At 48.8% G+C, this 11,772-nt stretch overlaps 4 protein-coding genes across 5 annotated transcripts; 2 read left to right on the plus strand and 2 right to left on the minus strand.

Moving 5' to 3' along the window:
- The first annotated feature begins 121 nt into the window (after positions 1-121).
- On the plus strand, positions 122-1,004 carry LOC111069967 (DNA-directed RNA polymerase II subunit RPB7). The gene is made up of 4 exons (XM_022360242.2): positions 122-227; positions 285-605; positions 664-801; positions 860-1,004. Exons 1-4 carry the CDS (start codon positions 216-218, stop codon positions 908-910), a joined length of 522 nt encoding a protein of 173 aa, XP_022215934.1. The 5' UTR covers positions 122-215; the 3' UTR covers positions 911-1,004.
- LOC111069965 (small G protein signaling modulator 3 homolog) lies at positions 968-4,238 on the minus strand. Its single transcript, XM_022360240.2, is given in 4 exon segments — positions 968-3,221; positions 3,284-3,632; positions 3,635-3,811; positions 3,910-4,238. Coding segments are annotated over 4 exon segments (2,418 nt in total). The 5' UTR covers positions 3,976-4,238; the 3' UTR covers positions 968-1,395.
- Positions 4,239-4,323: 85 nt separating this feature from the next.
- LOC111069964 (trafficking protein particle complex subunit 10) lies at positions 4,324-8,922 on the plus strand. 2 transcript variants are annotated; one of them, XM_022360237.2, is made up of 7 exons: positions 4,324-4,481; positions 4,536-4,759; positions 4,814-6,817; positions 6,881-7,495; positions 7,556-7,898; positions 7,992-7,997; positions 8,213-8,922. In XM_022360237.2, exons 1-7 carry the CDS (start codon positions 4,457-4,459, stop codon positions 8,440-8,442), a joined length of 3,447 nt encoding a protein of 1,148 aa, XP_022215929.2. In that variant the 5' UTR covers positions 4,324-4,456; the 3' UTR covers positions 8,443-8,922. The 2 variants fall into 2 exon arrangements, with proteins under 2 accessions (XP_022215929.2, XP_022215930.2); XM_022360238.2 differs by lacking the exon at positions 7,992-7,997.
- Positions 8,483-9,514, minus strand: LOC111069966 (thialysine N-epsilon-acetyltransferase). Its single transcript, XM_022360241.2, has 4 exons — positions 9,291-9,514; positions 9,177-9,228; positions 9,033-9,108; positions 8,483-8,875 (listed from the first exon to the last, which is right to left on the minus strand). The coding sequence occupies exons 1-4, from the start codon at positions 9,363-9,365 to the stop codon at positions 8,554-8,556; spliced, it is 525 nt and encodes a 174-aa protein (XP_022215933.2). The 5' UTR covers positions 9,366-9,514; the 3' UTR covers positions 8,483-8,553.
- Between the last annotated feature and the right edge of the window lie 2,258 nt (positions 9,515-11,772).

Below are 11,772 nucleotides of genomic sequence, written 5' to 3' on the forward strand. Positions count from 1 at the left end.
ACCTCACCACATAACTCACCGTGCGGGATTTCGATAGTATCGATATTTTACTGCTAGCCTCTACTATCGATGGTTTTGCGAATATCATGATAGTATCGAGCTACGATATGATCGATATGTATCGAAGCCGCCTTCCAGCAGTGTTGTAAAGTTATTGAATTTCATTGTTGTTTCGCGTCGTTGTGTATTTTTTGCTATTTTTTTGTATTAAAAAGATGTTTTATCATGTAAGTTGTTCTGATTTTGGGCTTAATCAGTAGCTGACCAACTGTTTTACCCCTCAGATATCGCTGGAGCATGAAATTCTGCTGCATCCACGCTACTTTGGACCGCAGCTGCTGGAGACGGTGAAGCAGAAATTGTACTCTGAAGTGGAGGGAACCTGCACGGGCAAATACGGTTTTGTGATTGCCGTCACAACCATAGATCAGATCGGATCCGGTGTCATACAGCCCGGACAGGGTTTTGTGGTGTATCCGGTCAAGTACAAAGCAATTGTGTTTCGTCCTTTTAAGGGGGAAGTGCTGGATGCAGTGGTAAAGCAGATCAACAAAGTCGGCATGTTTGCAGAAATTGGGCCCCTGTCTTGTTTTATATCGCATCATGTGAGTGGAGATATACCAACTATGGAATGGGGCTATATTTAATGGGTTACTTTTTCAGTCCATTCCCGCTGACATGCAATTCTGTCCGAATGGCAACCCCCCATGCTACAAGAGCAAAGACGAGGATGTGGTCATCTCTGGAGAGGACAAAATTCGTCTCAAGATTGTGGGCACACGTGTGGATGCCACGGGCATAGTAAGTCTTAACGTTTGGCATCATTTCTTTGAAATATTTAATGTTCCTTTCCCCCTAGTTTGCAATTGGCACCCTGATGGATGACTATTTGGGTCTCGTTTGCAACTAGACAGCAACCTCCAATTAAACAATTTAATTATACATATATTAAACTTTAATGAAATGCATTTAGACAGCTAAATATCTATGTATATATATCGTAATAAATATGTACTTTATAAGATTTGATTTCGATTGAAAGAGGTACGTTTACATTTGTAATTTTTAGTTTGTTGTCTGTGTGCTGCTTGGAATGGAGCTTCAAATATATGAATTGGATGGATAAACAAACAGCTCTCTCGCGCTATACATAGTGCATATACATAAGTAGTTACAATTATAGTAGAGATATAATTAGGAGCTATACAGGATACATATATATATATACGATAGGTCATATGTGGTAGGGTAAAGCACTTAAGTACATATAAAAAGCCGAAAACTAGCGACTTTAGATTGCGATTGCACATGTGGAAAAAATCATATAGAATACGCGGCGATTGAGATATTATTTTTGTTCAGATTGGTTTGTAGAATTCGGTTTCGGGTTTAGCCTCATAGATCCCACGAGAAGAGGTGATGCTTCACGAGCATGTCGCGCACACCATCCTTCAGCGGCTGCGATTCCTTGCCACGCTTCGGCGGCAGCTCCCAGTCCGGGTTCAGATTGAAGGCAAACTGCGAGAGTATCCTTAGCTCGCATTTGATCTGCACCCAGCCAGGGGAATCGATAAAGCTCCAGGTGTGGTACCACTTCTGCACCACCTCCTGGCAGGCGCAGAGCACCTCCAGCCAGAGGTGGAGCACCTGCTCATTGAGGCCCAGGCAGATGAGAGAGCGCAGCTTGACATCCATCTGGGCGTGTGCATCGTCGTGCGTTTGATTGATGGCCTGCACGCAGCGGTAGAGCAGCTCCTCGGGCGTCAGCACTTTGCCATCCTCATCCAGACGATACGTTTTGCACAGCACCAGGCGACTGTAGACGGATTCAAAGTCCTTTTCCACTTCGCGCGTGGCCGCCTCCTCGATGTATAGCCACGGGTGGATGGGTCCGCCGAGGAATGAGGGCCGCTTCATGCCATGTTCCAGAAAGGCCTTGATGGCAGGCGCCAAGGTGCCACGCACCAGATCCGTCACCGTCTCGGAGATGGCATCATCACCTGCGGAGGTATACAGCTTGCTGCGCTCGTCCAGCAGCTCCACGAATTTGGCGGGAAACCAGCCCCGCAGTCCGTTCAACTCTCCCACCCAGCAGTGCTCGTCCTTCTGGCTGATGATGGTGATGATATCGTTGCGCCTGAAGCCCAGCTCATCGTCGTCATGCCGCTCAAAGTCGTGCAGCGCCTTGGCACGGCGCTTGCGCGTGCGCGCCACATTGATGAAATTCTCGTGGTCCTTTGCATGCGATTCGCTGCTGTAGTTTGCCGTCAGCTGGATGTGCCCCGCCAGCTTGGGCTCAATCGTGATGAAGTGCCGCCCCACCTTGAGTATGGCCTCGCGCAGATCCACCAGTATCTCCGTTTGGCGGATGTTCTTGTTCTTCAGCTGGTCCGCCTCGGAGCCGTCGCCGCGAAAGAGGAATGCCTCCAGTATGGATTTGCTTTTGCGCACCTGCCTCCTGGCTAGCTGCTGCTTGGGCAGATTCGATGTGGCCTCCGGATTGCCAATCTGATGACCCTGGTCGGCCATGAGGTAGGCCAAGTGGCGACGTCTATGCGTGTCAATCACCGTCTGACTGAGGGAGCCGCCAACCTCTAGGGCCTGGCTGAAGAGCACCTCCACATCGGTGACCTCGCCGGGAATGTCAGACAGGGAATTGAAGATCTGGGCAGAGTTCTCCAGGTGCTTTAGCTCCTGCTCTTTGACCTTAAGCATGCCCAGGGTTAGCTGGAACAGCACAATGGATCCCTCGTAGAAGAACCAGTCCCATATCCGCACGAGAATCTTCATGTGCACCACATTGGCGAAGACCGTGAGGAACCAGTGGAGCGTAATCAGCGACAGCTCAATGTCGTGCTTCTTGAGCGACTCATCCACGTTGGTCAGGTAATTGGCAATCAGCGTTTGCATGACGCGCTGGTCCGCCTGGATGCCGAGCAGCGTGGAGCTGTAGTATGAGGCGGGCAACAGATCCTCCACAATGGTGGCCATCATCCAGAAGGCATTCTCCTCCTCCATGAAGAGCAGCAGGCAGGCCACAATGACACCCGTGCCCTGGCAGTAGCCAATGTCCGGGAAGAGCCACGCAATGCCACGCAGAATGCGACGCAGGCGGGGAATGCCCGTGCCGTTGGGATTGCTGAAGCACGCGTTTGTGGGCAGGATGCGCAGCAGATCCTTTTCGATCTGCTTGGATGTCATCAGTTGGTCGTTGCTGGAAGCTATAGGGTAAACGAATGAAATATGTATCTCAAATGTATGTATCTGCGGCGGTTAGTTTTACCCTTGACAATGTCCTGGTAGCTCGTTTCGCTCTTCTGCTTCTTGGCCAATGCCCCCGAGAGTCGCATCCACATCTGGGCCCGCAGAGTGTGTGGAATTCCCTGGCGTACCATGTTGCGCAGCTTCTCCGTGCGCGGCAGCATCACATCCACATGCTCCCAGGTGAGCTCTGTGGCCTCCTTGTTGTGCGAGAACTCCAGATGGGCTATCCACTGCAGTCGCTGCTGGGCATCCTCCACAAACGGAATGCCAAGCAGTTTATTTGAGCTCTGCTCTGGTCCGTCTTCCTCCTCCACGCGAAACCCAAACTCATCGAAACGATACTCCGGCTGGTCGTTGGGCCCCCCAGATGGCCCAGCTCAGCCTCACCGCCCAGCTTGGCGAGGATCTCCTGCGGCCACATGGACGCCGTGAGAGCGGAGAATGGACCCCCAGGGTTCGGTCGCACGCCATCGGCTACGCTCAGTTCTTCCATCATTGGCGGCAGCTCGCCCAGATCGTCTTCGGAGCCCAAGTTCTGCAGTTTGCGCTGTGTTGGCGTTGCAAGCGTGGAAACGATAAAATTTCCATTAGCTTGATAAGCAATCTTTCTGGTTAATTAAAGAGCTTCGCTACCGTCGTACGTACCGTATGTTCTGCACGGCCCACGTAACCCTCGTGATCCCTGCCGAATATGCTCCTGGCCATATCCATTCTGCTGCTCAACTCGTAGCCTGTCTCTGGATTATAATATTTTGCGCATTCAATATAAGATGGTTCCACTGGCTTTCTTTTCCAAAAGCTTACAAAAATTTTCACTTTGTGAAAGGCAGGTATGAAAACATACCGTCGTCTCGATAATCGATAACAAAACAGCTGTTAAGCTGTTATGACACTAGACTTTGCTAACTGACTAGCTGGAAAAATAGAATGGGAGATGCCTGCAGTCAGAGCGAGAGATGTATATGTGTCCAGCTGGCTGTCCAGTTGAACTGGGATAAAATAAAAATATACAATTATGTAGTGCCACCTAGAGACGGCTACGAACAATAATTTTGCATTTTGTCTCTCATGACAATAGCAGACAATTTAGCAGAGTCTAATGTCATAGCACCATTAATAATCGATGTCAGCTGGGCCAAATGTCTGTACTTTCTTTCTCCAAATGCAATAAACAACAAAAATTAGCATAATAATGCAGATAAAACCCATTATTACATGTGAGTGGCACACAAAATTACTTGGTCCTCCCAATGTACGTTGATTTCTGGTAGATTCCGGCTCCTGCCCGCTCTTCCGCTCGCTGGAATCGCAAATCCTGAATGCCATTCCTTTGGACACATGCGAGTGGCGTCGGACCTTTCAACGGCCGACAAAACATGTTCGCCTGGAGGCCCAGACCCAGCAGTTTAATGTGGCGCCACTGGAGAAGTACAAGCAGGGCGATTGGAGCATTTTGGAGCATCCCATTCTGCACATTTTTGTCACAGAATGCAATGTAAGGCAACGCCCTTTATATGAGTAAAAACTTAACTTTTAAAACAATTTCCAGGACGTTGACACATACAAGGCCACCATTAGGGAGGAGATTGATGCCTGGCTGAAGGTTCTGACCAGCTATGGCATCTCGGACTGGATGATTCTGCTGGTGGAGACGCTGGACATGCGCAAGACCAAGAACTTTATGCCACGCACCACAGTTCTGGACAAGATACGTCTTGATTTCGGCAGCAAAAACGATGATCGCTGCATCTCTGTGCTGAATCCGGCCAAGTTCGAGCAAAAGTCCACGGAATCCTTTCGCTGCCTGGTGCAGCGCATACGCTTCCTCATGCTCACGAGCTACAATCGGAACATTGTCAAATACGAGGAACTGATACGCGCCAAGCGGGAGAAGCGCAACCACGATGGCTGGGATTACCGGCAGTACTTCTTCATGCAGGAGGATCTGGCGCTGACATTTGAAAAGCTGGAGCTCCCCACGGAGGCGCTGATCCAGTACGACGAACTGGACGCCATGTTCTCGCAGTTTATCACCCACACGGGCTTCAACGAGAAGCAGCAGTGGCTCAGCCACTTCAAGCGTCCGCTGAGCGCCTTCCATGGCATCTGTCTGACGCGTTTGGATAAGTTCGAAATGCGCGAGAAGATCCGCGAGGAGGGCGTCTCTCTCCTGGAGTTCCGCAACTATCTGTTCGAACGGCAGGCGTATCTGCTGCTAACCAGCAATGAAATACCCGAGATAGCCAAACGATTGCTCAACTTTCTGTTTTCCACGCTCCGCGAGGTGGAATTCATCAAACTGGAGTGCCAGGAGGGCGCCCTGTGCTGCTGGGAATTCGTCTGCGCCTTGGAGGTGCTGCAGCTGTGCGAGCAGGCCATGGAACCGAACGAAGTCACCTGCTTCCAGCACTGTGCGCCCATCTGGAACCTGGCCAAGGACAAGCTCTATGAGCTGGGGAAACTGTGCGGTCTGCTGCCTGGCTGCACACCCACCTCCGAGCAGCTGCACATCGTCGTGCAGCTGTCGTCGGGCATTGGCGATGCGCCGCCAGATCAGCAGCAGCAGTTCCTGCAGGCCACGCCACACCTCAGGGATCGCTCGCCCAATCGCAAGCCCAAGAAGTCGGCGGCCCAACAGCTGAAGGAAGCCTTGGGCTCGAATCAGGCATTCCAGAAACTCTACCTGGAGCTGGCGGAGCTGGCAATCAGCACGTACAAGCATGTGGCACGCCTGCGCTCGGCCCGACTGGTGGGCCTGGATCTGGGCAACTTCTACTGTGCCCTCAACGAGCCGCACAAGGCGGTGGGATTCTTTACGGATCTGCTGCGGGAGCTTAAGGCTGAGAACTGGCACATGCTGAGCTCCCAGACGCTGCTGGAGCTGGCCAACTGCTATCGCAAGATGGGCGATTCTCTGGCCTACACGAAGACCTGCAGCTCCATCTCCTGCTGCGTGGAACTGGAGACTCTGGTGCGCACATTCTACTTTGATGAGTTTCTCAAGTCCTTGAAGACCCTCAAGACCACACTCTCCGCCCAGCCATCGTCGGAGAATGCCAATTTCTGTGTGCTAGAGGATCACTTCCGCATCCTGGACATTGAAGTGCTCAACCAGAAGCCCATTATACAGGATGATCATGTCTTGGTGCAGCTCAAAGTGGAGAGCCTTTATCCCCGGGGCATTGTAGCGGAGACACTCAAACTGTGCTACGAGCTGCAGGCCACGACCCTGGAATTTGCCATGGAAAATGTCTCCCTGACGTCAGCTCCTTCTACTACGAAGGTGAAAGAGTCTGTATCGCGCCTGAAGGTGGAACTGCAGCTGGTCTACAAGCAGGACAATCGGCTGCACTCTGCTTCGGTGGCCTGTGATATGCCTAAGAGCAAGCAGCCCGTGCGACGCACCAGCAGCACCAAGCGAAAGCTCTCTCCCAGCGTCCAGGGTGACTTTACCAACTTTGTGCAGGCGGAGAATATAGCACTACAGCCGGGCGTCAATTGCATTGAACTGAAAGCCAAGGCAACGCGTGTGGGCAACTGGCAATTCAAACAGGTCTCGTTTCCCGCGATTTATGCCCTGAAGAACTCTTATTAATCTATTAATCTATTCTTGTAGCTCTGTGTGAGCATGTCCAGCCTGGAGTTCCTCTCGGAGCAGCTGCCGTTTGCGGCGCCCTGCTTTGAGATCAGCACCAAGCCGGCCAGTGCTTCGCTGGAGTTCAAGACCCTCGTTGCGGGCATTGTGCAGCCCATCAGCCTGAATGTGTCCGGCGGCAGTTTCATCTTTCCACCCGATGCCAAGATTACGCTGCGTTGCTCTAAGAATCTGCGCCTGCGACAGGCACTGGACACACAGGATGCTCCTCCCCCTCGTGATGATGCCACATTCGAGAGTCTGCTGCAGGTGCCTCTGCTCCAATTCAAGTCGTTCGAGGAGCGTAGCATTCCGCTGGAGGTGCTCACGGATATGCCGGGCAGGAAGGTGTCCAAGCATCACGAGCATCACATTTCCTTGAGCTGTCCCTGGTCGCGCACCGAGCTGCAGATACCCATCGAGTTCCAGCCCGCCATGGAGGCCACGTGTCGGCTGCACACGTGCGGCACCCAGAAGTTCCTGCAGGTCATAATGAAGGGACTCGATGCGCATCTGCTGCTGCACCATGCCAAGGTCAAGTGCGATGTGCCTGGCGTCCAGCTGCTCGACCTGAATCCCATGCCCCAACAGCCGATTGTAAGCCAGCAATCAAAAGCATTTGTTTTTGTTTGCTAATCACGTGTTTCTTTCATGCAGGAAATCTACAAATCCCTGACTGTCACGTATCTGTACGAGATCCAAGTGGAACCCCTGAAGACCGAGCACGAGCTGCCCATCGTCAAGGTGCACTTTGTGATCAAGTACGCGACGCTCACGCAGCCCGAGGTGTGGCGTAGCTACGGCTGTGCCTTCGATCTGGTGGACTACACGACGCTCTTCAAGCTGCAGGCCCAGCTGGAGCCCAACGAACTGTGTCGCCTGCGGACGGTGTGCAACATGAATCTGAAGATCAGCAAAGTGCACGAGAACCCGTACACGGATCTCATGTACGAAGTGCTCAACGATCAGAATCTCTGGGCCGTTTGCGGTCGCTCTGCGGGTGAGTGTACGGTTGCGGTTGTGGTGTTTGCTTTTGGTCGTTTATTTTATGATTTTAATTCTGATTTCTCTACACACGTTTTCACACTTTAAGATATGGGTAAGTTGTTGTTGGTTCTTGGCCACACACACACGCACACTCACATAAAAAATATCCCTAGCGAAACTAACTCCCAGATCTGGGGTAGATCCAATGCCATGTAGCAATCTCTTTAGCAACTCCTAAGCTTTCCAATTAACCATCCACCACTAAATTATGCTTACTTTTTCGATTTCTTGTGACTTTCCTGGCTAATCCTCGCTCCATCCTTTTAGGTGTCGTCTCCATGAAAGACGTGGACAGCCATTCCATATCCCTGGATGTGATGCCCTTGAGCACTGGCTTCCTGCCCATGCCCAGCATTCGTCTGTCCAAATACACGGCTGGTGGCAAAACCAAAGCCGATGCCCACTCCAAGGTGCATCCCTTTCCGCCCGGACAGGTGTACAACTCCACGAAGAGCATGCAGATCCATGTGATAGCCAGTGTGGCGGAGAATCAGTGAGCAGCCCAGCCCAGCCCGAAAGTCAATTGAATAGCATCTCTGGCCCGGGGTGGGGTCTGAAGTATTATTTATATTATAAAAGTAAAAAACAAAACCAAAAACAACATAAAATCAAGACTTGGAGCAGGACAAATCGCTGGCCAGCTTGGACAGCTGCTGCTCCTCCACGCGGTAGTAGTGCCAGCCCTCTCGAGCAGTCAAATCTACGGCGCCCAAGCTCTCGTAGAACTTGCGAGCGGGATTCCATTCGAGCACATTGAACTCCAGGCGCGGGCACCTCAACTCCACGGCACGGGCAGACACCTCGAGGAAGATGCGCCTGCCAGCGCCCCGCTTGCGATGCTCCGGCTTCACGTAGATGTCCTCCACAAAGAAATAGCGTCCCTGCCAGGTGGAATAGGCCTTGTAGCAAATCGAATAGCCAATGGCCAGGCTGGGAAAGCAAATAAACGGAAATTGTCGTGTTAGCCTTATCAAATGTTGAAGCGAAATGTTTGCCAGCGTCAAATAGATTTCGTGTTTGGCCTGGCAAACATTTGCTTTTGCCTAATTTTGAGTTCTTATCGTTGGCTTGGGTTTACTTTACGCACTTGGTGGCATTGTCCATGAGCACATAGACTTCACAGCATTCCTCTCCACCCGAGAGTCCTGCATCACGTATGAGAACTGTGCAAAGAAATTACTTTTAATGGGAGGTATCTTTGTTTGAAAATGATATTCTGATAATTCCTTACCCTCCTCCGTCAGCTGTGGGCCATTGCTCATCTTTTCAAAGTCCGCCAGTTCCTAAAGAACAATGAAAGAGAGGTTAAAATTAGATTATCAAGTAAATCCTATTGACTCCCCACCTGGATCATTCCTAAGACATCTTTGATGTCCTCCACTTTGGCACGCCGAAATGTGAATTCATCGTTTTTCGACATGGTTCGATGTCTGCTGTACTACCAATATAGAATGTACAACTAATTCTTAGCCGGTAATTTGTAAGGGCGCTTATCTCTCTTATCTATCTTTTAATTCAAATGTTTGTTGGTCAGAAGGTCGTGGCGTGGGATGTATCAGCGATGAGCGATAGCCGATAAATAAGTGCAATATCAGTTGGATTCTGGCTGCTACGAAACGCATGCATGTGAGTTCCTGTAACCACCAACAGATGGCGCGACTATTGTGTAGATTTCATGAAGCAGAATAATTTGTAATACGTATTATGTTTTAATAGTTTTTTAAAATAAACCCATGAAACTACTCTTTTAAAAACTAGCCAATTTTATAGATAATTTATTAATTTAACGTATAAAATTATTTGTTGCTTAAAACGTCCAGTGTTAACTATTTGTAGGTGCCGTCAACCTTATCAGTACTGTCTTGCCCCCTCTGACAGAGCTCATAGACAAATGTTTGCCGAACAGATTTATTATTTGAGTGAATAGTAGTTTTCCCAGTAAATATTTATGCCTCGTTTCATTCTCTTAATAATTTCGCTCTTATCGAGTGTGTACCTTCGATGGCATTGTCTAAGTGATCCCCACATATCTGATGCTATCTGATTGTCGTGGAAAATGCCTTGGAAATCGATGTTGTTTTCAACTTATACAATAATGAGCATAATATTGGGTTGTTTGCTGTCCATCATGTGAACCTAGTACCTTGACTGGTAGATGGGGCTATCAGTGGTGACCTGCTACCCCATTAGAATGGCTCTCTGCAGCCTCCTCCTCCCCTACTCTGTGGCTAGTAAATACTGACTTATAGTTTGACCTCTTGCCACACCACAGACACATAATATTTTCAATTTTTGTTCGCCTCTCCGCTTATCTCTGTGCTCCGTCACGATGATGTGGCTATGGATTATGGGATCCGTATAGTCAATATATATAGTATAGCATCCATCCATGGCGTAGATTATTTATGTGTACGATCCACAATTGAGCCTGCATTTCAATTTTCTTAGAATGCATAGGCAGGATAGAGCCTTATCTTGCTTTACCCCTTCTTTATGTGATTCCGTCCTTTCTTTTATATTATTCCTTTTAAATGGCCATTAATATGTTGTATTTAAATGCCACCAAAGAAAAAATAAAACCAAAGCCGAACCACAGCGAAGCGAAGCCAAGGGCTGAGGCTGATAAGGTCCCAACTCTGGGGCTTATCTTTTGGAACACAATGCATCTTCCGGAGACTTTTGCCCAGAGCAGAGCTACTGCTGCCACTTCTGCCGTTGCTTCTGCGCTGATAGGCGACCGACCGACCGACAACCCACCCGCACTCGTCGTCACCCGCAGGGCCTCATACGTACATATATGTATGTATCTTTATCGGGTTTCTATTTCTACTACCCACATACATATTTCCCTCTCGCTCTCTCTTTCTCTTGATCTGTTCTCTGGCGCCTGCTTAAAGTTTTTTCACTCTGTTTTCAGGTTGTTTACATTTACCTCCTTATCGCATCGTGCATTGTTCCCGCTCCCCACCCCCTAAGTATTCTTTTTTTGTTTTTATCAATGTTTGCAATATGTTTCTCCTCTCTGTTTGTTCTATTATTTTCTTTTGTTTTTTTCTGCTCTTATCAAATCCGCATGACGTCACAAGAACCGGCATTTACAGTGTTTGATTGGAATTTCTTGACACTTTTGTTTTGTATTTTTTTGTTTTTTTTATCGTTTTTTTTAGGTTTTGAACAGTCCAGACACTGTGGCATTGACCTGGAGTTTTGCTTGATATGGTTCTGTTTCTGGAGAACTTTATCGCTAAAAACCCCGAAGGGGCAAAGAGGGAGTAAGTCGGAGAGTGAGTCAGGGAAAATGTAGATAGGCAAGGTCGTCTGGCTGCCTGGCTTAGTTATCAGCCAAAACAGAAGGGGGAGTGCAGGCTTTTGCATTATCTATAGAGAATACTTTTGTAGTATAATATGCAGCGGCGTTTCTAGGCAGCGGAATGTGTGCGAAATTCTTATTTATTTTTAATTAGGGGGAGTAACATACATAAGTATATATTAGAAATATTGTTTATTTTTGTAGCTTTAAGTATATTTTGTTTAGAATATTTCCAGAGCGATTGTCCGAAGAGAGTGTGGAGCGTGTTTCACAGTTAAATTGGCATTGAATTCAATTTATGGAATTCCTTTATAGACGAGCACAACACACTGATAGATGGAAGGTCTCTAGAAGTTTAGGCTTCAAATTGGACATGCAAATCCTTCTTTTTTTTTGCCATTTTTTCAATGACTGATCAACTTTTGAGCTGAGTGTTAGATTGGACCACTGATGTTAGTTTTAATCAGGTCGCTTTGGTTTTAATCGTTGTCGAAACACACATACGCGTACTATTGCT

This window comes from Drosophila obscura, unplaced genomic scaffold (assembly GCF_018151105.1).
Source record: "Drosophila obscura isolate BZ-5 IFL unplaced genomic scaffold, ASM1815110v1 contig_4, whole genome shotgun sequence".
Taxonomy (NCBI): Eukaryota; Metazoa; Arthropoda; class Insecta; order Diptera; family Drosophilidae; genus Drosophila; species Drosophila obscura.